Below are 26,572 nucleotides of genomic sequence, written 5' to 3'. Positions count from 1 at the left end.
GTTGGCGACCCCTGTACTATAGGTATCTCACAACACACAGCATGTAGAAGTCGGAGAAAGCGGCGCTGTACCAATTTGTGAGTGACATTACTTTGTACATTAGAGATGTTTGAAAACTTTTTGTCCAATATAATTATCTAAATATAGTTGTGTTTCAGAGTTGCAAAATTAAAATGTAAGAACATTTATTCAACGTACCATAAAGGATGATACTGTGAAGTGTTGTGATCCAGACCCTCACATGCACGTTACAAAACATTGATTGCTTCGTTTGGACTACATCAGTGGTTCTTAACCTTGCCTCCAGCGCCCCCAAGGGGCGCTGGCGATTTTGAAGGGGGCGAAAACGCTCAGGGGGCGCTGGGCTCAGGGGGCGATAAGGGGGCTCTGAAGAAAAATGGCTTCGCCGTAGATGATGTGGTAGTAGGACATATACTTAATGACTATTCAGAACTAATGTACATTCCACAAAACATGTCATATCCTGAAATCTTTGGTCGCGCTACGTGCCGATGTTTGCTGCATATGTTTACACAAATGAAGTGGGTTATTGTAATTCATATAAAACGAATTGTGCGTACTTTAGATCGCCAATTTCCCGTTATTTGAAACACTGCCGTCACACTTGCTACGGTTATTTTCAACAGAATGTTTCGAATTAGGTATTACATCTTGCAGTGCACAGCGTGTGAAAATTGAAGGAGGCACTGTATATCACATTTGATTGATAGTGAGAGCCCCTTGCACATAAAATAAGTTTGGAAGCATTGTGCACGAAGTGAATAACTAAATATACTTGCATTTGATAGCTACAAAATTAAATCGTCAGAATATTTCTTCATCGTATCATAACGGATGATACTATCTCGTGTTGTGGTTCACAACCTCACATGAACGTTATATAATACGAGTTTCTTTGTTTGGAATACATTCATGTTAAAATTAATAACTGGGTACAGTACTAAATTCAATGTTACCAGATACATGCATCCAATTCTCAGTTGACTTACTTATAGTTACACTATGCACTAAGACAACATTCAATACCATTAATTTCCGGTATTGCCAATCGCCGATGTGAATTAGGGAGGGTTCGAACCACAGGGTGTGAGACCGTACCGGATTGTTGATATAGCAACCTTGATTTGACCATGAATATACCCCACACAATTATCATATGGTTTATTATAGTCGAATGGTCCTCGAGCGCGAATGAAGCGCGAAATATTTCCAATACCAAAGTCCCAAGAATACACGCTGAACTTTGACCTCTTACCAAGACCGAAACTGCTGCAACCCAAACCCCGAATCGGTTAGCTTGAAGGGTGCCCTAAATTATTTCGGTGAATGAACATAAATTTAACATCATGTTTTTACGACTCCCCAACGCAAGAATACGCATAATTATAGAAAATAGAAATAGGCATTTCGGCGTCGGCCAGTACCACGCCACGATGCACGAAGACATATGAAGTTCCGGTGAATATGGGACTCCGAGAAGTGTGTCAAAAAGATCGTCAGCGTGAAAACCTTAACCAAAGAGGATTGCCCTTATGTTGAGCGTAAACTTCAATGTATATAAGTCTGATTGTCCATAGGTGCTTAAATCGCTCCTGCGGAATTATCTTGTCGTCGCAATCTGCACCCCGCAGGACAAATGACATCCATCAGAGAAAATTTTTTGCCAGTGACGAAACACCAATTTGGTATCGCGTGCTTAGTTTCAATATCTTTTGACTATATAGCGGACAAGAGGTAACAAAATAACAACTTATAACGATGTAGTTGTACCAACGGGCACGCCCGAATATGTTTAATTATCAGTGACGTGGCCTTCATTTTACAAGACAACAGCTCACTCAGCGCTACTGGTGGACTGAGAGGATAAAAAGTTTACAGCGACACATATATGCAATAACCACCTATTCATTAATGCATTATTGAAAAATTTTGCGCCTAGGGCGACCAGGCCACACACACTTTGCTGACCATCGAAATCACGCGACGGGGTTCTTGGAAGCTAAGCCCTCAGAAGTTTGGTTTATCACGCTATGTGTGCGCAAGACAATCGTTTTTCGGGGGGCTGGCGAAGTGCTGTTACGGCCCTCCCGCCTGCCCATTGTCTTCATGACAGGCCTTACAATTTTTGGGAGGGGGGCGCTAGAGCCAGATAATTTTTGAAAGGGGGCGCTGGAGGAAAAAAGGTTAAGAACCACTGGACTACAGTCATATTGACGTTAGGAGCTGGTTGCATTACCATATATGTTAGAAAAGTAAAGTCATTGTGAGCAAAAGTATATACCCCATTTTTCAGTTCATTTACTAGAACAAATACATTTAATTGAACCAAAAACAATTACTTTTCCCGTATTGCCAATCGCAGCGTTGGTTTCGGGATGTGTACATTGGGCTCGATCTCGATCCGCAAGAGACCGTACGCGATAGTTGATTTGATCCTGAAATTAGCAGGCCTACAGAGAATTCAAGAGAGAAATAAATCCAACAGTAAAGTATAAACGCGAAAATGCCGACCGGATTTCGACCTCCGCTTTTACATTGTTTTAGTACAATCTATGATATGTGGGAGGGCGCCAGACCACGGTAATTGCGAAAAAGGGACACTGGAGGAGAAAGGTAAGGAACCACCGCTTTATTTATTAAAATCTAAATTCGATGTGAGCTTGGAATGGTACTTTTTCAGAAGGGAAGTATGCTGATATTGATATCAGCAGTAAATCTATAGTATCCGCTCATAAAATCACATAAATACTAGGGATGGTGTTCTCGTTCTGTGTGTGAACCTCGGAAATTCAGAGGTTCACGATCACAAACGAACCTTGGTAGGTTCTGAACTGTGAACCTTTTTCATATATTGCAATTCTCGCTTCATTATAACATCTTTGGTTGCATTTATTGCATTTCCACTGCGGGCCACTCTATGCCTGGCACTGGCAGCATAAGGAAAGGAAAGGACGTAGTTTATTGTTGTCCTTGATGTGTTTTGCGGCATATACACCAACTCATGATACACATACACACTATCTGTGCATATGCATACCATGAGTGCATGATGTGCATATGCCGCCGGACAAGGAAGTGCAGATATAGCCTTTACGGCTTTCTAAGTCATGCACCACCCCTCCATGCTATCCCAGTAATGCATGAGCGCCAAGCAGGGAAGTCATGGATACCAGTGTTACTAATCAGGTCTTTGGTCTGACCCGGCGGGGGATCGAACCCCCGACCTACCGATCAAAAAGCCGGACGCTTCACCATTACGCTATCTTATGTTGTAAATGTAAAGAAAATGCACCTTGACAATCCCGAGCATTTCACTTGCTTTGTAACAAAAGTTTATCCGAAATATCCAGCTTTCCGTTTGTGAAAATTAGGTGACTCTCAGCTGTGAGCTTGACCCGCAATCACACAACATCAAGAGCGAAATACGCTATATATATGTGGTCAGCGAATGATGCTCATTCAACTAAGCAATGAAATTGATATCATCGTCTGATGTAAAAAATCTAACAGGCCTACGGGGTCAATCTGCATTTCGTATGTTTATTGTATCATAGAAACCTAATCAGTTCGATTGGAGTGTTGGCTACTGGTGCATAACTTGTTAAAGGAGTCATATCGGTAGCAAGTACAGAAACCCATTTAACACACTGCTCAGTATCAACGTAGCAATAATCAGACGACGAATACACTGTCCGGTCTGGCCTTAAGCTTGTATTCTCTTGCAAGTCCTCGTCGTAATTGTCGGCAAAGCGACGGAAGATATTGATATTATGGGATTATTATATCATTTGATTACAACAGTTGATACCTTTTGCGATGTTTAAAACGTCAATATATACTTAAGCATTGTGGCATTATGTAGCCCGAGTCGGTACTAAGGTAGGCTATCGTGTACATCAGTGCTTTTCAACCTGTGTGACGGTTCACACTAGTGCGAATGAAAAAAAATTCACTGCGAATGACAAGCATGCTGTGAATGAAAAATCCGGGTGAGTGCGAACGGCAAGCGTGGTGCGAATGGTGCGAATGAAAAATCCTGATGAGTGCGAAAGAAAATTGTCCATGTTTCTCACTTTTTCCGACGTGGAATAATTAAAGTAAACTTAACACGATGTTACAAGTACAGTGAGCACGTAAATTTTGACGTTTGGAAGCAATTCTAAAAAGTTGGTGGTAGCTAGGCTTTTCTAGTTCACAAGTGAGGAACGCTCCCGATGCGTGTATATTGCAAAGTTTGGGCGAGAGGATTACGTCACTGCATCGAAAAAAAGAGTGAAATCGGTATCAGTTGCTCGGAAACATTCACCGTGTATGGATACTGGATCTTGTATACGGACCTTGTAGGAACGTAGGTAATAGTGGCCGATGCCAGTGTTGACATTTGGCATATTTGAATGCAAAATATTGGAATTTTGGCTCACATTCATGTTGGTTAACAGCAGAATTTAGCGTTTTTTCAACTATAACAATTAGCACATTAGATCTATAGTAGGGTTACCATACGTCCCCTGATATCCTATCATTCTGGCGCATAGTCCTATTATTTTTGTACCATATAACATTGGAGGTGGGATTCCCTTCCACGCGACACCGAAGTATCACTGTATTACCAGCTGGTTCGACGTGAAGTGTTTTTTGCATACGCTCCAATCTGGTCCATCGAGGTTTGACTGATAATGGCACATCAAAATTATAACCAAATCTGAAAACTGTACGAGCTCTCGCGGTACTCACATTCTTTGGAAGATGTTTGACCTAAAATGCGAATCACTACTTTAGACGGGTTGGATATGGAGACTCATAAACTACTTACTATTCGTAACAACTGGGGAAATTTGAGAAGAGCCTTCCTTTTCTGTAATGAAAATATTTGATCTAATTATAAAATCCTACTATCATAATTACCTGCTGACGATTTGATGGTAAATAAATGGAGTGCAATTTATCTATGTATATTAATAAATGTCAAATTTTTTAAGTCAATTCACCAACGAGCCTATATGTTTTGTCATTTGTTGGCGAGGTTATATTTCAAAATGGACTGACTATTCTCTCGGGAATCGTATTGGAAATAAATATATTTCAGATAGAGATCATATCAAACTTGGAAAAGGTCATTCAGCTTTTGTGTCAATAATGCAATAATAGTACTGCAAAAAAGACTCAGAGTATGACATTACATCACGTCACTCCTCACGAATGCCTCGAATATCACAAACCATTAAAGCACATTATCAACCCACTATCATTGAAAGAATCATGCCACATAGTACATGATTCCCTATCACTAAATACTAATACATACACCAATAATACGCACTACGATTTTGTGTTATGTTGCGGTTGTTACGTTGCTCATGTGCAGTTAGGATTTAGCAATAGACATCCAGAACACCAATACATGCAGTCGCCGTACTGACACACGATGTCGCTATACCTACACATGTGAACATCAACAAATACGACTGAAGACTAGGCGCAAGCAATGAAGCAATTTTTTTAAGTTATAAAACATGACTAACAAAAAGCTCTATAGCCTATACTGCAATCTCATTTTCTGAAAGGATAGGCCCCATCAAGACCTCGATTTTACCTAAACAGGTGTTGAGGTTAATCTAATCATAGCGGCAGGATGATACTAACGTTGCGAGCGCAAGCTATTGATTTAGCGTTATAATTAGTAAGCATAGTAAGCTGGTATTAGAACACGGATGAAAAGCAAGTACTTAAACGAATCACTACTAAGATTGCTCAAGGCAACGCTGCATATGCTGTCAACAGCAAGTAGTACTGCAAAGGGCAATATCACCAAGACACCCTGATGCATAACCCCCATAGCATTCAAAATTATTATAGCAACAAAGCGGCTACATGATGTTTGGGAAATATAATTTCGCTCCAAAACATAAGCACACGCATGAACATACCTGTTGGTCTTGGCTTCGAACTCGTGACAGTAGCGTTGGAAAGAGGAGAACATTCGATGAAATCATAATAATTAAGAAGCAAAAATAGAAAAATGTATTTCCATTTCCGGATCATGCTCGTTCTCCGCTCTTGGTTGGTCGAATGAACGAAAGTATATCCGTGTAAAAAATGTATAAAATTGCCTTATATGTCTTCGGAAAACAGATCTGTTAATCCGATATCATTTATAACATAAGACCTGAATGGAAATAAAGTTTGTTAAAATTACTCCATGCTTATATTATATTCTTGACTGATCTGGCAGAACTCTGGTGTCAGTCACAGAGTGTCACACTGTAACAATTGGATGTAGGATCGAGATACACGAAATTTTAAAGAATGTTGTGCTCACGAAAAAGGCCATTTTACTCAACATGGTAACCGAAGAACGCGTGTGTTTTTAGAAGGTAATAGGAGAACGAAACAGCAAAGAATGCAATACTATATCAGTCTGTTTGGAGGCCAAGAAGAGCAAGTGCAGTCATTGCGTATCACGCGATAAAGTTATTACTAGGGAGATTTGTTTATCTAAAATATGGTAAATTGAGACCTAAAAATGAAGATTTGACATTTTTTGACATTAAAAAAACATAATTTTCACAAAATTGTGCCCTTATGTAAATTACGGTAGGCTTTTCGCGCATAATTCTAGCATTGTAATACTTATCTTCATTTCTGGTTGGACCTGCATGTCCTCACGAACTATTTTGGCCAAAAACTCTTTCACTTGACAAAACTGACAAATTTTTACATGAAAAAACTATATTTTAACGGAATCTTGACCTATGCAGAATTCCAGTAGTAAGTAGTTACATCACATATTATGGTAGGAATAAATAAAATTTGTTGTACCTTAGTAATAAGTCTCGTACTCTGATGCTGACGAGAATATATAGACAGACTGTTCCGGCAGAAGATTTAATAGATTATAGCTAATAATCTGAACTACATCTGTAGAAAGAACAATGCAAGAAAACAAGATTACTGCACTACTGTTTGCGCGAGTGGCAACGGAAGAACGAGTATAGCCTGAAGCAGAGGTCTCCACCACGCGGCCCGCGACGGCATTTTGGAATTTCAAGGATTCGACAATATATTGAAGTGCCATATATTCTATTTAGATATAAGAACTCAATGTTCACCCTAAAACTACTCTAAAAATCACTCAAATCTCAACAAACTTCACTATCACATCACTTCTAAAAGCTAGGGTTACCATACGTCCTCTTTTTTGACTTTTTTGAAAGTGTCCTCGGAGGACGCCCTTTTGTCCTCTTTTTTGAGATTTTGTCCTCTTTTTTGAAACCTTAGGTCAGATTTAGAGCAAATTGCGAGTGATATGCCGTAAATTAGCACAGAAGTGACGCTCCGGCGGGTATTTCGGAGTGAAAAACGGTGATTTTAAGCTCAGAGCGAAAAGTTGACCTTTTTTTTTAGTCAACCGATAACATAGTGTGAAAAATTCACCGGTTTTTGAGAATTCTTCTCCGGTTTCGCAAGTCTCAAATTTCTGAAAAAGTGTCCTCTTTTTAGATTTCCAAAATATGGTAAGCCTAATCTATAGCAATTAAGTGTTGTTTGCTCGTGTACCTAACCAAGGATTAGAGGCTGGTAAAAATAAAATTAGTGTAAGCACGTTAGTGTCCTCCGTCCAATGAATATTTATCTTGCATCACATCGAATTATTAGGTCACTGGGCAGTTTATCTACTGACCAGTGCAATGGCCTGTATGTAGCGCGAACTCAACCATTTAGGCTTAGACACGCTTTCCTGTTCTTGGACTGATGATCTCAGGCCAAGTCTAGATCGTAACGGCATAGGCCTATATATAGCATATTGATGATGCCACCAAGCTTGCTGATCCATAGAAAAAGTTTGCCTAGTTCGTGTTCGTACCGCCTTTGTAGTACAAACTTTGTAATATTCCGAACTCTACCGATTTCGCTTGAGCAGTGAGCAGTGAGCAGTGAGCACCCTCTGTAGAGCAAAATCAAATCCACCAAGCCATGTCCGACGATATTCCTTCTGCAGCCTAATTTAAGCTTAATTAGACTGTTGAACCTTATTACTCTTTATTTATAAGGATATGTGGGATAGTAACGATAATTTGGCATTATTTCAGTCAGGAGAGCCATCCCGCAGTTGGCTACCCGGGCCGATATAGCTGCGTGTCAATCATGAATCTTATGTAAGTAATAATTCTGCAAGAAGGTGCAAGTGTAGGCTTTGACAACACAAGGATGCCGAACGTTGTTATTGGAAGATACGTTGATTTGTGTACTGCATACACTGTAAAAACTGTGGCCACCTTACAGAGGTGTTTCAAAAATCACCCAAAGGAGGTGGTATTTTCTCCACTCGTAAAGGGTGGTGGGCTCCCCCACCTATTTTAGGTGGAAAATTTTCCTCCCCTATGCTATCGGTAAACCACCTCATCAGCCTATCCAGATACCACCTCGTCCTATCCGGATATCTTCGTCAAACGACTTCGATGCGCACAACATCTAAATTAAATCTTCATAATCCACGTTGACATAAATCACAACATCGCCTTTATTCCAAAACTTTATTTTCAAATTAGTCCCAGATTTTACCAAGTTTGGTGCGAACAGCAGAACTCATCTCTTTCAACAGTGTGCTAGAACTGACATGAAAGTGAGGGAATTTCTGATGTTTGTCGAAAACTGTATGTCGAATATCCAGTAGACTGAAAGCATCACTGCAAATTCCTCATGGAAGCTGTTGATATCTCGGACTGTCTCCCCATCAAAGTAGATGGCCCACTTCTTCTTTTCCACAGCAGAACAAATTGTAAGGTAGGCTGATCTGGGCATCTGAAGAAAGGTTTGGTATTGTGAAACAGGTCAAACATACATATTGGCAGTGTATTATAACTATTCAAAAATACATGCTCACTTGAGTAGTATCAAAAGACTGTCAAACTACTTCTACTTGTAGCTGGTTTACAACATAACTCGTACCGAGTAAAATTATGTCTTCCTACTTCTACTTCAGTATAGCCTTGTTAACTGCGTTTAACGCCTCTGGCTCGGGTATATGAACATTAGATGGACTTGACAACCAGGTGTTAGTCAGCAGCTCACGCTGACACCAACTTTTTATCGTCACCATGCCGACCTCTTTTTGACCGTCCAGTCCTGCGGGCTGGACACCCTCAAAAGTTTTTAAATTTGTAACTCTGTTTTACTGCAACTGTCATGTTATTACTCATATTGAGTAAGTTGCGAATATGCATCTATCGAGTTGAAAAGTGGCCACCTTCGAAATACAGCTAAAATTATGCGTTTAGTTCTACTTTTTGAAAAAGCTGTACTACTCAAGATGTCCACTTGAAGTATATAACACTAACATAGCTTGCAGATCACCACTTATATACTTGTAATCGCCTAAATATACGGCGTGATGATCTGAATCTGGGCCTAAAAATTAGGTTATCATTCATGTTGCCAATTGAGTGTGTGGACACCCAGAAATTGCTTTGCGAAACGCCATTTGTACACCACTGCTTCACTGCGACTGCGATGAAAAGGGTGCACGGGCTTGTCAACAGCAGGGCGTTTGAGAAGGAGTAAATATTCAAATGCCCTTATCTGATCTTATTTCATCGGTTGCAGCTGTAAAAAATATGACTGCTCTGCTGTCGAATTCCCAGCCAAATGATTAGTTATGAAAGGCTGCCAGACTAAAAACGATTTAATAGCAATGGGATGTATACCGTTGAAAAAATGTGTTTAAACTACAATTACATAGTTGCTATAAAATGCAAAGTTCGACTAGGACTGTCGAATCGTTCTGACAGTCCCGAATTATGTATACTTCAAATCAAACAACTGCTTGATAATATCGATAAATATTCGTACCTGATCAGACAGGAAGAAGTTTATTTTTGAGGAAAATGGCAGGTAGACTAACCAATGTAACCATCCAGTCCAGATCGTCAGATTCTGTAATACAAAATACAACTAACTTACAGAGCATAAGTGTGTTGTTTGCTATGGAGGCATTGGTGTAGATCAGGGTTGACCAACCTTTTTGCTATTCACGGCCTGATTTCCTAATATTAAAACAGCATGCGGCCGCATTCCAGCGCACAGTCGTAATGCACCAACTTGAAGCCAAATATCCGCATTAAATTGTCGATTATGTCCATTTATTTTATACTCCGAGCTCACCTATTTATTCATATCGGCTTCTAAGGCTACAGGTTGATCCCCCTGGCATAGATCAAAAACGGCACAAAAACTCATGGCAAGTCCGGATGTTGATTGCTGTACAATTGAACATGACTAATGAGCACATATGGCAAATAATGGATCACAATTAATTACTTGATTGCATAATTGACGAGATCGTAAGTTCTGTTAAAACCAACAGCTCAGTTCAAAATTTAGTATAACTCACCAGAACTGTCGTTTCTGTCATGAGTACCTGGCGTCGAATTGAGGGCGATTTCCGACAGCACATCCAATGGATCACTCATTTTCTCGGCAATGCAATATTTACCTGGGTAAAGAGATGTGTACTTATGGGAGCAAGGAATACTGACGGAACCAAAATTGGCTTTGCAGCATTGCTTTTCAAACTGTGAGATGGCATGCACTTGTGTGGATATACAATATGCAATATGCATATACTTTACTTTTGCGGGCGTGGAATAATTCAAATTAACTTGATAGGACATTCAGTACAGTGACACCGAAACTTAGTCTTCATGAAGCATTTTTGAAAGCTGTTGGACGTGCGACACACAACCAATCGTAGTTCTTAAACACAACAATGTTGTCTCGCACCAGCAAGAGTCAATATACTATCAATATTACGCAAACGCAATCAAAAGCAGGTATATGGTAGGCTTAACATATTTTGGAAATCTAAAAAGAGGACACTTTTTCAGAAATTTAAAACTTGCAAAACCGGAGTAGAATTCTCAAAATACCGTTTTTCTCTCCACATTTCCAGGTGGATGACTAAAAAAAAAAAAAAATCACCTTTTCGCTCAGAGCTCAAATCACCGTTTTTCACTCCGAAATACCCCCCGGAGCTTCACTTCTGTGCTAATTTGCGGCATATCACTCGCAATTTGCTCTAAATCTGACCTAAATTTTCAAAAAAGAGGACAAAATCTCAAAAAAGAGGACAAAAGGGCGTCCTCCGAGGACACTTTCAAAAAAGTCAAAAAAGAGGACAAATCCTCTCAAAAGAGGACGTATGGTAAGCCTAGTATATGAGCAGACCAGGGGTGGCATTACAAAACAAGAAGCGTACTGCAGAATTCGGTCCTACAAAACTGTATACCGACGGGCCACGGCTACCAGTGGATTATACGCTGGATAAATTCGACAATAGAAATGTAACGACTATCGCACTAGAATTGGACTACTAAAAAATGTTCAGCTAGCAGCAAGTAAATGATGTGAATTCAGTGTGTGCTTACTTACAATTACTTGACATATTGCAATGTCCTCTTTGAAGACGTCATCATCTCCGACATCCGCATACTCCAGATCTAGATACTGGCCTAATCTTCTGTCATAACACTGGATTTTGAAGTCACGATCATGGAGTTCACCTTTGTGTATTTCCGAAACCTCTCTTCTTATCTCAGAAGCGTCGTCGACAGTAATCAGCGGACAATAATTTGATAGCTTAACTAACAATTTCATGGCTACCTAAACAGACAGATTGATTAGCAAATGCTCATGAATAGCTGGTATCTGGCCTGCACCGTCATGTGATGAGAATCTAAATGGCATCTGTAGCTGTTGCATGCCGTGGCAATGTGATTGCACGATCCAATTTCACAGCCGAAGACTTGACAGGCTGGGCAAGTATGTCCAACACGATAACGCATTTCTAATACAAGCATCACAACGCCAATCCATAATCCAAAGCCAACTATCTCCCTCTCGTATACTCCATGGACTCACAAAAACTCGCTTCTCTTACTACAAAATTTGTCGAAGACAACTGTGTTGTCGGCGCCATCTTTTTACCACCCGAACTTTTTAGTGATACAACAACCAATCAGAAGCAGGCATCAGTCTGACGATTTCATTCACCGTCTGTATCATTCTGACGTCACAGTAAAAATCACAGACCTAGTAACTCGCACCGTAACAATGGCAACAACAAACTTCTAACTATATACGGTAACGGCATATAACTAACATACGTAGTAACCTATATAGTAACGGACGAACTACTAGTACAGCGGACGACCAACGGGCGATTGAATAATTGTTGATTCCAACACTTTCAAACTGAACATTGAACAAATATCTGCTCCCCGCAATGAAGATAGAGATTTTCATTCAATGATTATGTGCACGGTTGCGCGGTTGGCTTATAACTATTATCTCGCTGTCTCTGTGCACCGATATGAGGGTCACATATTACATACCAATGTCCTTCCGGCCTTCATATGTGTGTTTAACCAGCCACCTTGGGCGCACGCATTAAATTTCGCGACAACAACCCCGTATGCGCACCTCACGCGTATAGGCGGATTCATCATCCACTGTCAAACAGGGGTGGAAAGGAGGATATCACCTTTCAGGAGGTGTATTATAGTCACCCTCCCTTGATCATGAGTGGAAACAATATTTCCTCCCTAATTCCACCCTAAAATCCACCTTTATTTTTTACAGTGTAGATAAGAAGTGAATGAAGCCTAAGCTTATCCATAACTAACAGTCATCAATTACTCGGATTGTGCGGGTTTGTATAGCAATGCATTTCTGATTTCAGCGCCCACCGAACCATCTAATAGGCTAACATACCTTAGTACGCGAAGCATCTTATCGAATGCTGTCAGAAAATGAACCAAATGTGCTAGTCGCAACACTGATGCTACGATTCAAGTGCAGTTTCACTATTTTGTGCGTTCTAAATGCGAACATATTCACATCGCGATTCGCGATGATGTAAAATGTGGATTTAGTGGCAAAGTGACATTGTTGCGAGTGAATATTGTTCTTGGGTTCGCCCTTCGAAGGAAATCACTGCACGATACCCCCGGAAAATGCAACGAACTTCTTGAGAACAACGAGAGTGCGATATCTGTGACTTTTCTACTGCGGTGATTTTAGTGCTTGATTAATCAATAATACGATACGCTGAATGAAAATAATGAAGATCTGTACCTCCGAGAAGCTCTTCTAATACAAAAGTGATAAATTTCTTCAATTTCTTTTCGTGTACTTAATTTCGGCTGACATGTGCGAATGAAATTATTTTTCAAAAAAATGTGCGAATGGAGCTCAAAAAGGTTGAAAAGCACTGGTGTACATTATTATAGGCTATCATTTCACTGAAATGTATAGGGCTGGAATTAGCAATATGACGTCACGCGACGTCAGGAGGTTCACGTTCGCATTCACACGAACCTGAACCCTTTCAGAGGTTCACACACTGTAAAAATTATTGTTGTAAAGTACCCTGTAACCAGCTTGTAATGGCGGACTGCAAGCTTGTTGAGGTTGTAAACGCCAAATGCAGGCACATAACAAGCTGTCGTGCTTGTAACTTAACAGGCTTCAGAAATGATGTCCAATAATGAACAACGCAGTTTGAACGTATACTCCAGACATGCCTCAGACATGATGTCAGAGTGTCAACGCAGTTCAAACTCACCCCAGAAAAGTCCCAGACATTCCCCAGACATGTCCCAGACATGATGTCTGAGTGTCAAAGCAGTGCTAAAACACCCCTGATAATTTGTTCGATTTGCAACGAAGTCGGAGCCTACTCCAGACATGCCTCAGACATAACGTCAGAGTGTCAACGCAGTCCGAACACCCCCCCCCCCCCCGACATGGCCCAGACATGATCTCTGGGTGTCAACAGAGAACGAACACGTCCAAGACATGATGTCCGAGTGACAACACAGTTATAAGACACCACAGACATACCCCAGACACGATGTCAGAGTGTTAGCGCATTGCAAACTCACCCCAGACATGCCCCATACATGATGTCTGAGTGTCGAAGCAGTCCAAACACACCCCAGACATGACCCAAATCTGATCTCCGGGGGCCAACGCAGTCCCAACATACATCAGCCATACCGCAGACATGAAGATGATTAAGTGGACACGTAGGCCACACTCTAGTCTTGATGTTCGAGTGGAAATAACACAGTCCAAACGCACCCCAGATGTACCGCAGACATGGTTTCCGAGTGAAAACATAATCCGAGCACACCCTAGATACGCCCCAGATTTGATGTCGTCCATAACACTCCATACATATCGCAGGCATACTCAAGACAACAGAAGTATTATGGTCATTATTTTTCATCATTATTACTTCAATCACAGATCGTCAATGCATATTGTACAATCAGAGATGAGCGGATTGGAAATTTCTATGTCCTAATCCAATCCAAATCCGAAACTTCAAATCCATATCCAATCCTGATCCAAATCTTTTTGTATATTCAAATCCATGTCCAATCCTAATCCGATTAAAAATTAGAATTCCAATTAGGAACCTATAACCTATAATATATCTTACGCCTATAATTCTGTAAAAAGAAATGGAACTCTCAATGTGTGTTAAGTACCACATGGACAGTGTCAAGTACCACATGAACAGTGTCAAATAACGAAATAACAGTGTACAGAAACGAACAACAATTTCAGCAAGATAGACACAGTAGCACAACGCTGACTGATTACTTTAAAAAGCAATAGTAGCCTACAGATGCGAAAATTAATCAACTCTTGACATCATCCACCGTCTTTTTAGACCTGATTAATTCTGAGTGCAAAACTAGAGTTGCATCGACAGTGGATGATGTCAACTGTGAGCGAGTCTTACATATTGTGTTGCCAGCAGCACTGAAAGCTCGCTCACTTGCAGCACTGGATGCAGGTACACTCAATACACCAAGTGCCAGTTTACTCAGTCGAGGGAACATGCCAATGGTATTTTCGCATAACCAAAATTTTAATATGTTGAAACCTCCAGTTCCCCGAAAGTGATTAGTCACTGCGTCTTTAAATATAGCTTCAGCGTACATTTTAATTTCATTCCGTCTTCCTGTTGGATGAGAATCCGCAGTTTCACCATACAAATGCAAAAATTCGTCTTCCACATTATCGGCTTTGAATATTTTGGGTGCCATTGGTCCATAACTGTGATCAACAGTTGATAATGAGGAAGAAGACTTTTCCGGAATAAGCCTCAACAATTCTTCTCCGTATTGGTGGACAGCATTTCTTTCCTCCGCTGTAAATCCAATCAACGATATAAACATTGGATTCAGGAAAAATGTTAATTTATGTAAGGGACCAATTGGAAACTTTTCCTTCAGAACCAGCAATCCTCTTGATTTGAGATAACTCAGCATAGGGCTACACCTTTCATGTTCAGTGGCACCGAGTGTAAAAACTTTCAGGTGACTTTCCAGCTTCATATACCATATGTACACACGTTGAATCGTTGGTGTCATGTCACCTTCCAGAGCTTTAGTTGCACTTTTAAAGGGCTCCAGGAATTTGATCAAGTCAACCAGAATACTAGAATCAATGCTTTCCACTCGAAAGAGTTCATGGCGATCTTCCATCAACTGCTTGACTTTCTGCTCGTTGCGCATGTAAGACAGAAGCATTGTGAGCACAGAATTCCATCTTGTATCATTAGATTGTTTGAGAGAGGTGTCCAAGTTATTGTTCAAACCAGTTCTTTTGAAATATCCAACAAGTGATTTTACTGCGGTTATAGTCTTCCTTATCAAGTCAACAAATGACCTCTGCGAAGCATCATCAGACATTGGAGCAACGGAGCTGTAAGAATCTAACTGGAGAATATGCTTCACAACTGTCGCAATAACGTGACAAACACATGGGATCCTATGAAAATTAGCAAGTGCAGACTTAACGTTGCTGCCCTGGTCAGTGACAAAGTAAGTCTTTTGCATAAGATCATCTTTCGTTATTCCCAGTCTTTCACAAACATTTATGATGCTATTCTTGATATTATCCCCAGACTTTTTATCGCTTTCAAATTCATACACTGACAAGATATTTCCCTGCATCTCTTTTTCAAGAACATAGTGGACAGTCAACGCAATGTAGTGTCTCATTTTGAGGTCAGTCCACATATCCATTGTGAATGCTACCAGACCATGGTTAAACATGACTTTCAGCACTGTACTGACCAAATTTTCTTTCACTGATTGAGACCTTTCAATGAGCCTACGTTTGATCGTAAAACGTGACGGCAAGATTTCTTTCACAGGTACGTTGCCATATTTTGCACCAATTTCCACAGCCTTTTGAATCAGATTCCCCATCCCTTCGCTTTCTGCAGATTTCATTGAAACCAAATCGTGTGCAATGAAATCCACAAATGCGCCTGTCATTGATGCCACTGCTTGTTTAGGCAATTTCGTGGTTTTCATATATGCAATCATCTTACTCTGCACTTGAGATGTGGAGTTCGAAGAAGTCTGCGTGTCGTTCTGACATGAAGTTGAGTGCTGATGCAGTCTCGACGTGCCGCTTGTAGCACGGTCATGTTTATAAATGGTTTTGCACTTTCTACACTGGACATAACCTTGATAGCTCTTGGTTGCGCTATCACATATCCAGAAAAAGTTTTTCCAAGCTGGACTTTGGTAATTCTTACCACAGCTGTGTGCATCTACCTGTTCAAGGCTTCCGTCTCCCAATCCCTTGGTTATCTTACTCGTATCTCCCTTTGGCATTCTGCTAGTAAGAGCAGTGATCACACCCTGATTATTAATATAGTTATAGACAGTGTTGCCACTCTAGGTTCCCGGAAAAACACAAGATTATGTCCTGAAAAAACACTAGATTGGCGAAAAAAACACTAGATTAGTAAATTGCTGGAAAAGTTTGCCCTTGCCAAGTAATCATGATGACCAAGGTACAAATCCACAGATAAGAAGTGTTCCACACATGAATTCGATACATATGCATGATATACTGCATGATTATTCAATGAAAATTAATGAAACGAATTCAACAGCGCAAAAAAAAAATCAAATTTGTCGCTTTCGAATTGTGCGGCATCATAAAAATTATCTTTCGATTTGTACACCATCCATCAAACATAAGTATCTATTGTGGGGCATCTTGCTCACTACCGCACATCTTCAACCAAACAATGGAGAGGTTTCCATATGCAGCATACTTCAATTCCACGAATGCAGTGGAATGTGGCGATGCCAAGAGATTCGTCATGAGCTTCCCCAGTAAATGGAATTTTGATTCACCGAATCCATTGTGCACAGATTTCAATTTTTGCAAAAATTCTGTTGGAGGGCATTGACTGATAAACTGCAGCTCATTTTGCGATCTTGCCAAAGTTCAAGTTCATCAAATAATTTCACAGAGGGAAATTGCACATCTAGAGGAATGATTGATTTTACTATTCTTCTTCTTATACTATTCTTCGGCCTGCTTACATTTTTCAATATTTATTGATGACGCGAGACTCGAATTGAACAATGCTTGATTAGCACTCCATCAATGCAGCTGGCGGGATGATCCGCAGGAATCCCGAAGGATCGTATCGCTGCAGCATGAATTATATTTTTATTGCAATTTTGTTCAATAAAACTGTCTGTCTGTCTCGGCAAATTAAAATATTGCCCGAATCTGCAGACTGAGTTCAACAAGAAACGACAGAGCATCAGAGCGAAATCGCTCTTCATTTTTTCAGAGACTTTCGCTCATAAGTACGGATTCACAGCGCACCCTTTTACGTAATAATTGCGTGTTATTGCACTACAACATAGAATTGTTGAAAACAAACACAGCCAGAGACACCAAATCGCCTCATTAGCGATAAATTTAGCGTATAATTAAGTCGTCTAACGTTCGAATATTCATTATTCGCATAATTGCAGAAAAACACTAGATTAGCAAAATTTAGCGAAAAAAAACACTAGAACACTAGGACGACCGAAAAAACACTAGATCTAGTGTTAAAACACTAGGAGTGGCACCACTGGTTATAGACAGACTGACTACTCTACTGTACTAAAGACAAGACCTAGTCGTGCGTGACGTGACCTGAAAACGATTGTGATACCATAGTCATAAACGACGATGGTGATACCTACATTCCTTATCCATGTTGTTACAGTCACAAATACTTTGAATAATACTAATCACCTTGATAATTATTTGACCTGAAAAAAGTCAGTTGCCTTTCTCCACAGGACATCATTCTCACCGAAAATTAGTCAATCCAATCCTAATCCTAATCCATTATAAAAAAAAATCACAAATCCAAATCCAATCCAAATCCGCCAAAATTTCCCAAATCCTGTTTTTCCAAAACCTAATCCTAATCCATGCTCATCTCTGTGTACAATATAAAGGCACGGCCGCGGTTGAACGGTTCGGTGAAAGTCCGCCAAAATGTTGTCTGCCGAGTCTTTCATTTCTGCTTCACTGGGCAGCAGAAGCTTTGGCGTCAGCTGTAGCGTTTGTTGTAGCTTGAGTCGAAATCATATTCTTGTCGAATCACATTGAGGGCTGCTATATGTGGCGTCACTTTTAGATACGAAGTGTTAGAGACGTAGTATCCATGTGCAGATTGTGAAGTTGTGCATCATTCACCTTTAGTTAGTACCCTTTGACGTCATATCCGGCTTAATTCATTTTGTGTAGTATATGGCGCGAATATGTTGTGAGAGTGGAGCGGAGCCGAGAAAGTTTGCTAGTTTTTCAGTCAGTATTGTCTTATTGAAAGGGATTCCACCGCTGCGATAGCTATATATTCTTGTGTAGTCTTGCTCAATTGACTACTACATCCATGAGATTGGTACGTAGAAAATTATATGTGATTTGGTGACTTTGCAGAATATAGAATTAGTCCTTATTGCTAACGGACGTATTCCATCGAGTAAACGATGTCAGCGTTGATGACTGTTACTGAGATGTTGTTTGGGATGGCTGATTCCACTGACGGCCAGTTAAGTTTGAATTTGAAAATAAATTCAGGTAAATTTCGGCCTCACAGTTCTAGTTTATTAATTACTTGACATATTTGTGTTACAGGTGCTTCAAAAGTGTCCGATTTGCCTGGTATATGGTCTGTGTAATTCCAATTGCAGTGCCAGCATTGTGTATCTATTAATGACACAAGATTGGTAAGATACTCTGCCATCGGATATACTTGATGGAGTAGTATTCAGCACAATTTTGTCTTGCATTGCAGGTGATATTTCAAAGTGCAGGAGATGTACCCTGTGGTCTGCAAAAGTCAGATCAACGCAACAATATTCCATCGATCATGACTTATCTCGTAGCCTCTATACTCCGGAAGAAAATAAACGGTTTTAGTCGAGTAAGTTATTTTGTAAGATATATATTTAGTCAAGGTTGCAAAAGATTTTAGCAGTCAATTGATAATGACTGCTTTCGAAATTGCAAGATGCATCTTCACGACTAATGGAAAATGACCCATAATGACGCTACAAATAAGTTGAAATCCTTGAAAATTTATTGTGACTGTGATGGTTATTTCATGCGGTTCTTATGACATTTTCGCGCGTAAAGTGACGCAAAGTTATATCTAGCCTACCAATGCTACCTCAACTTATTTGAAAGATTAGAAGTATTTCATTACTCACTACCCATCAGTGTTATTGGGTACTATTTCCCGAAGCACATTCGGCTCATTGTGACTTGTGACAACCATAAACCTACGTAAGATTCAAGTGTTGAAGTATGGATGAATTGCACTATTTCAAAGCCTGCATATTTTAGAACTCGGTACAACATTTGCACGCTTTACATCATGAATCAGAAGAACCAGTCGATCCAGTTTCCATTGCAAAGAAATATGTTTTGAAGTCATGATGTACTAAGACAGCCTATACAAGCAGCGGAATCGTCCACAGCCATTGCATGAAGCCGGATACCCTGCTTCGCTGACTAAGTAAGAAATAGCTATTTTCTTGTCCATCTAAAACAGTATTTCCCAAACTTTTGTACACACCAGAGTCCGATAAACGCTCAAAACTTCATCATCGTGCATATGTTTGAATGTGTGCTCCTAACTAGCTTGTTTGAATGTGTGCTCCTAACTAGCGGTCAATAACTCACTGAATAATAATTCTATTTGTTGTTGGGTTGTAAGAAAACTCAATGTTTCACATCAATGGGGTGGTGGCCAATGTTACCTCTAAGCTGCGCATGTGCGCAAATGTGCAGTGCTGACACAGTCTCTGCGCACAAAAAATCCGAACTGATGACCTTATTTACTCGTTATGCACTGTTGTCCAAGGGTCTGCGCAGCGACTTGGCAAGTGTGCGAAGACTCGTCAAAAATGAGAGGGAACATTGGTGGTGGCGACGTTGTCCGATTGAATGCGCCTTTTACGACTACGGATGAGGTGAGTAGTATAGTAGATCGGTCGTGACGCGCCATAGGGTTCTTATGGGCCCGCTGGTGACTCGCCGCGAAACTCGTGTTGGTGATTCGCCCTTTTCGACCCCCCCTATCGCTGGTGAGTCGCCATGTGTTCTTATGGGTGCGGTCATGATTCGCCCTTTCAGGTATAGGCTGCGTCGGTGACTCGCCGCGAAAACTCGTGTTGGTGACTCGCCTTTTTTGCTATAGGCGGTGGCGGTGATTCGCCTGTCGTGTATTCTTACGGGTTCTGTGGTGATTTACCATGTGTTCTTACGGGCGTGGCGGTGATTCGCACTTTCAGGTATCTCTCGCGTGGTGTTGAATATGCACGAGTCACCAACAATAACCGCGCAGACGGAAACGTGGCTTGTTGTGAGGATTAAGCAGTGCGACCTATATTTCGAATAACCTGCGCGCTGAATTGTTTCCGTGCAGTCGCTACTATCGATTATTACACTAGACCGGTCAATGTGAAATAGTTTGATCGTAAATTATGATATATGATGTCGTAGTTTAGTCGTGTCAAATGACCGCTTTCCTCGCTATTGATTGCCACCTGAATAATACTTTCGGCTTATTCGCTGTTTCGCACCTTCAGAATAGTCTGCTGTTCACAGTCGCAACTTCATCGCGATAGCACAATTTTCACACCTCGATCAGTAGAACAACACCGCACTAACCCAGTTGTCGAATCACATAGGTCATACATTTTACGCGAAATGAAATATTGTATTGTGGTATACAAATATGCAAACTATTCTTTCAATTCAACAAGTCTAGTTAACGAATCGATTTTCAAGCTACCGACACAGTTTTTAACACGAGTGAGTTGATATTTCTTCCCGGGTACGAGCGAGGCTTTGTTCCATTGATCCAAAACCACCTCGCCAGTATCATCCTTCAATGTAAAACTGTATAATTTCAACTCCTTTCCGGCACCAGAATTGATCATCTTCTCCTCTCGAGAAACACAAGTAGCGGCGATCGAGACGTATTCATCTTTATTTCCGTATACCGATTCACAGGTCAATAATGGGTATTCTTCAGCTGTATGTCTCGATTTTCCATGCAGAGTTACTGACGAAGCCCGTCCCAGTAATACAGCAGGTTTTCCAGTAAACTTGTCAATTTGGATCCAACCGGATTTGAACATGAGTTTTTTTCGTTTGGAGAATGCTTTCTCAATGACCCCGAACAAATCACGATTGAAACACGTGAAAGATATCTCTTCGTTATTGCCGTCGATGAATATACCTTTGAGATATTGGCTAACGCCACCTCTTTTGGGTGATGAGACGAATTTGACGCCGACGTGAAAATTTGAAGTTGCTCCGACTTGCATAGTGTTGACGCTGTTCGATGTCATATCGTTTGATAAAGTGGGATTATATTTTGAGTATACGAGATTTGAATGTCTGAACAATAACTGAGAATTAAATGATCACAAGTGAATCCGTATATTACAGCGCAAAAGATATTGGAATGTCAGCAACTCTGTACGGTCATAGTTACTACCACATTACCTAATTTACCCGGCCAACTCGTCATGATCATTCCTGAAATCAACACAAACACGACCACTGACTTGAGTTAACCACAAAACAGCATCAAGTTTTAAATCCACTTATAGCTTACGGATTATTTGAATGCTGATTATGTTTTGTTGTAATTGAGTGTACGGAAATAGTATTACGTCTCGACATCTCACCATCTTACCATATTCAAAGAGTCAACCACGAAAACATCGTCAAGTAAATCCGTTTGTAACTTACCCGACCAACTCAAACAGTATCAGTATGAAAAACAGCCAAACATACACGAATCCATACAATCACTTAAACCTAAAATCCATAACAAGCTTGGTTGTATTCATATCCCTACACATCTTTTATTATTCACCTTGAAAAGTCGTTACTATTCTGTAAGATAGAGGAATTACTACGCGGTATATTCTGCAAGACAAACTAATTACTACTCGGTATATTTTGTAAGACAAAAGTAATTACTTCTCAGTGTCGACGACTTGAGATTAACATAATATGTTTGAGTATACGAGATTTGAAAGTCCGACCAACGTAGTTGAGAATTCATTTCTTACAATCGAACGATGGTGTTATATTCAAAGTTATCATACTGTAAACATAATGATTGACACATTGATTTGACATATGTTATAGTTGATCATGACTTGATTATTAAATTATTTGCGTTAATTAGACCCGGCGTTGTGGTAAATGTTATGACAGCAACAAACTTTTCAGTACCAATGTTATTAACATATTAAGCTGTAAAACTATGTGTGTCTGAAATGTTCTTGATAGGAAAATTACTCCACCTCGATAAAAATCACCCTGCGTATCGCGGATATCAGAAAATATTTCCAGTAACCAAGACTAAAGATGAAACGACAATATCGGTATTATTACATTCAACAATCAGTACAATTATTAAAATCTAGCGTTTGCGATAAACAGCACTAAAGATGTAATAATTCCAGTATTCATACATTGAACATTCGATACAAAATGCTTTATTATCCCGATTCCCAACGGGTAATTGAAACGACTAAGTGTAGAATCAGTATATCACAATATCGTTACTATTGAATCCAACGATTTATTATCGGAATTTGTGACAGAGAATTGAAACATATGCACTTTACAGAGTGTGAAAATATCACTTTGAGTATCGAGTACCGTTCGAAGCTAGCAATCAATTCTTAATCATTTCAGTAACCCCCCATTGTGCGTGCTAAATGTAAAATATCGCGAGGTTATACACTCTAAGACTTTGATTATTGCAAAAGTAAATTGTGATATGTTTGTTAGATGCATCCAAGTCAACTAGAAGTGTCTAGTACCCAACACTCGTAATATCAAAAAAGTACTTGCTACACTGTTATTTGCTAAACGTGTTTTGCGTTGTTGTTCATTTCTAGTATTGATTGAAATCATTCTCGAACCCTCAAATAATAATTCCCGACATGAAACCAAGTCGCTGAAAGTCGTTACCATCACGAAGAAACAATGTGTACGATGTTTGTCAAATGTGTCCTACCTGACCAACAGAAAACAATTTTCACTCACTCGAAATGAAACCAATGTGATGGTCTCCATTCGATATTTTGTTTGTGTCAAATACTTTGCAATGAACACATTTGCGTGGTTGAGCTTTACATCATCAAGCTGTTATTTGTAAATCAAGATTTCAGTAAACTTGTAAATGTATCGTTTAACTAACCGACATTTAGTGATTGGGGAACATACCAAACGATACACATCCATCTCCGAAATACTGCATTGATCTTAATTTCCAGCATCGTGATAATCGAAGTACATTTCTTTCGAATTCGTAACAACCGGTGTTTCTACGACACGATAAATTTTTGACAAGTTATGCTTAGAAGATTGGTTACATATCGCGAAAAAAAAAATAATGTACCTCTCATATTGATACTGTTACTCCATTGATCGATATTTTCAAACGAGTAAAATTTATTACTTGAGTTTCTCCGCTTAATGTAAATGAAAACTCAGCCGTCTTTTAACATCACAAAGACATTGATAAAAAGTAGGCAATCAAACACAACACTTTGTACGACACTAATTATTGTTCCACACATCTCATTTCATACTAAGTGTCTACGAAAGATATTCATGACACATGAAAATATTCCCACGCTACAAACCTGTACAATGATTGGTGGTGCTTTCAAACTGTTTCGATATCACAATAACTTTATTGTCTGAATGGGTGTTCATGTATCTTAATAATCAAATAGTTCAACACAGAACTAGTACTAACAGAAACATCAGAGAGTTGTTTACACAAAAGTTTGTATGTGTACAGTATGCGAATACCATGTGTAAGTCCAGCACAATTGCAGTATCCATCCGAGTTTAGTTAACACAAATTTATTTACAACGGTACCACGTAAACTTTCGTGAAAGAAAAGCATACTCACTTCCAGATGGTTATGTCAATGCCATAGCAGTTCCCCAACAACAAAGTACATCTGTTTCTAGCCACGGTCCTTACATCTTTCACATAGATCAATCTACTTTGCTAACGAAAAGTGCTGAGTCATCACATGATCGCCCTCACAACAAAACAGCTAGTAGATATTATCATTCAAAATATTCCTAACCCTTTACACACCAGTGACAAATCATACAACGAATATGTTTTGTGGGTCGAATTGTTGTTCAGTGTCGAGACTACCTGTTGAAACGTACATTAAAACAACACAGTCACAATTCAATTAAAACCACGAATCTATTTTCATTTCCTCACAAACTGTCACATACAGAAAAATAAATTTTATTCCGCCAAAACATACTTGTAACCAATCGCTTTCATTAAACACACAACACCATAAAAGTATTTACTTTCTACAACATAGACATTCCGATGTAGTCAAGAAATATTTTTATTAATCAAAATCATCGACATCTGTTTACGGTGTTAGTGTGTGCATGTCATACATGTGGGCCCGTGTTAAAATGGACACGACACGACTGACTGTAAGGAGATAGAAGTCTATCGCATAGATTTGCATGTGGTCTTCGCTACGGTTTCAAAAAACGAACCATCTCTTTTGCATTGATCTAGACCGAGCAAGTTAGTTAATGACCATGATTGTGTTTGTCATATGCGAATGATAGGGTTACTGTCAAATCTACATACAACAATCTTCTGACGATCATAATATCAATTTCATTTTCCGCCCCTTCATAATTGTACAACTCGGTAACTACGTTTAACAAGACCAATCACACTACCAGCGTTGAACACAAGATACCTAACCAAGTAAAAGTATCATTCTGGTTTGGACAACTGACGTTTACCTGTGTAAAATTATCATTTTCACTTGGAGGTCCACCGTTACCTAACTAAAATACCATTGTCCTTTGGAGATTTATCGTTTACCCAGTGTAACAATCCCCTTTTCACTTGGAAATATATTTTTGCCCTGGATAACAAACCTTTTTCACTTGGAAATATATTTTTTCTCTTGGTAACAAACCTTTTTCACTTGGAAATATATTTTTTCTCTTGGTAACAAACCTTTTTCACTTGGAAATCTATTTTTGTCGTGGATAACAAACGTTTTTCACTTGGAAATATATTTTTTCTCTTGGTAACAAACCTTTTTCACTTGGAAATATATTTTTCCCTGAGCAACAAACCATTTTCACTTGGCGGGTCGTCGTTTACCTTAGTAAAAATATCATTTTCCTTTGGAGATCCGGCGTTTACCTAGTGTAACAATAAATTTTCTCTTGGTCATCTAGCTTTTCCTAGAGTAACAAAACCATTTTCATTTTGAAATCTGACAAACACACCTGACAATTTGGTATTTGTTGTATTGCCGATAGTTTGAAATAGATTACAACGAACACTGATGGAAATATACACGGACTACCGGTTACAGAGTATACCTCCATCAGTCGTATCACATCAATATCATCGGTTAACCACATACAATATGCTCTTGTACACAGAAATGTATGTTTCGGAAAATTGGACAATAGGCTTCGATAGTTCTGTGATGTCCGGGTTCGTGCTTTGGATTTTCCAGAGTCAAAATGTCTGAATAAAACACCTCCTCGACGATGGTTGGTATGTGGATAACGGTGTTCGGAAAACGGTTGGATTTATGTTACCCATCGTGATAACAACTCCAGGTCGAGTTTTCCCCCCTGCATGTTTACTATATTGTGTCTTTATTGGTCAGTGTAGGGGAGATGTGGTACCGATGGATCAAAAATTGGAAAATGATCTCTGGCCCCGAAATGTTCAGCCGAAAACAGCATATCTTTTGCTGGCTCGACACTTTGATACAAGCTCTACCTATCGCTCGCATATACATGAATATCCATCTTTTCAAAATAAATTTATGGAAGTTAAAAATTTGTTGCTCGAACGTGTCATCGGTCCCCACCCGGTGGGTCCAATGGCACACGACCCCGGGACCTATGACACATCTACCCTAAAAACTCAAATGTGACTACTTTTCTTGCTCAGTATTATAATCTAAGCTACAGCAAGTCAAAGAAGAATGTTTGGTCGCAACTGTCCAAAAATATAATATATATTAACTCAAATGTTGTCATAAAATCACGTTTCGATTTAGGCTCGGACTTATAAATTTGAGGGTACATA

General features: G+C 39.6%; 4 protein-coding genes across 5 annotated transcripts in view; 2 read left to right on the top strand and 2 right to left on the bottom strand.

Moving 5' to 3' along the window:
* LOC145453226 (uncharacterized) overlaps window positions 1-26,572 on the bottom strand; it is a 555,138-nt gene that overhangs the window by 311,139 nt on the left and 217,427 nt on the right. The window lies entirely within an intron of this gene.
* Window positions 1-26,572, top strand: part of LOC145453237 (uncharacterized) — a 348,886-nt gene that overhangs the window by 268,793 nt on the left and 53,521 nt on the right. The gene's annotated exons all lie outside the window — the stretch shown is intronic.
* The window catches only part of LOC145453260 (uncharacterized), a 96,582-nt gene that overhangs the window by 28,060 nt on the left and 41,950 nt on the right, over window positions 1-26,572 (top strand). The gene's annotated exons all lie outside the window — the stretch shown is intronic.
* LOC145453256 (uncharacterized) lies at window positions 8,542-12,371 on the bottom strand. Of its 2 annotated transcripts, XM_080331254.1 has the most exons (4): window positions 11,449-12,371; window positions 10,412-10,513; window positions 9,871-9,954; window positions 8,542-8,823 (listed from the first exon to the last, which is right to left on the bottom strand). In XM_080331254.1, the coding sequence occupies exons 1-3, from the start codon at window positions 11,459-11,461 to the stop codon at window positions 9,875-9,877; spliced, it is 195 nt and encodes a 64-aa protein (XP_080187380.1). In that variant the 5' UTR covers window positions 11,462-12,371; the 3' UTR covers window positions 8,542-8,823; window positions 9,871-9,874. The 2 variants fall into 2 exon arrangements, with proteins under 2 accessions (XP_080187380.1, XP_080187379.1); XM_080331253.1 differs by having other exon boundaries at window positions 10,412-12,371.

Source organism: Botryllus schlosseri, chromosome 13 (assembly GCF_051294905.1).
Source record: "Botryllus schlosseri isolate E-star chromosome 13, Bs_hap1, whole genome shotgun sequence".
NCBI classification, from domain to species: Eukaryota; Metazoa; Chordata; class Ascidiacea; order Stolidobranchia; family Styelidae; genus Botryllus; species Botryllus schlosseri.
Note: the sequence above shows the minus strand (reverse complement) of the source record. Positions and strands in the feature narration are given on the sequence as shown.

What these genes read in the sequence shown, in the direction of transcription:
- LOC145453256 (XM_080331253.1), bottom strand. Translation starts at nt 10,474, where the DNA reads ATGTGCTGTCGGAAATCGCCCTCAATTCGACGCCAGGTACTCATGACA. An exon ending in TGACAGAAACGACAGTTCTG is followed by an intron (nt 9,955 to 10,411) that starts GTGAGTTATACT and finishes TTTGTATTACAG; the next exon opens with AATCTGACGATCTGGACTGG. An exon ending in ACTTCTTCCTGTCTGATCAG is followed by an intron (nt 8,824 to 9,870) that starts GTACGAATATTT and finishes ACCTTTCTTCAG; the next exon opens with ATGCCCAGATCAGCCTACCT.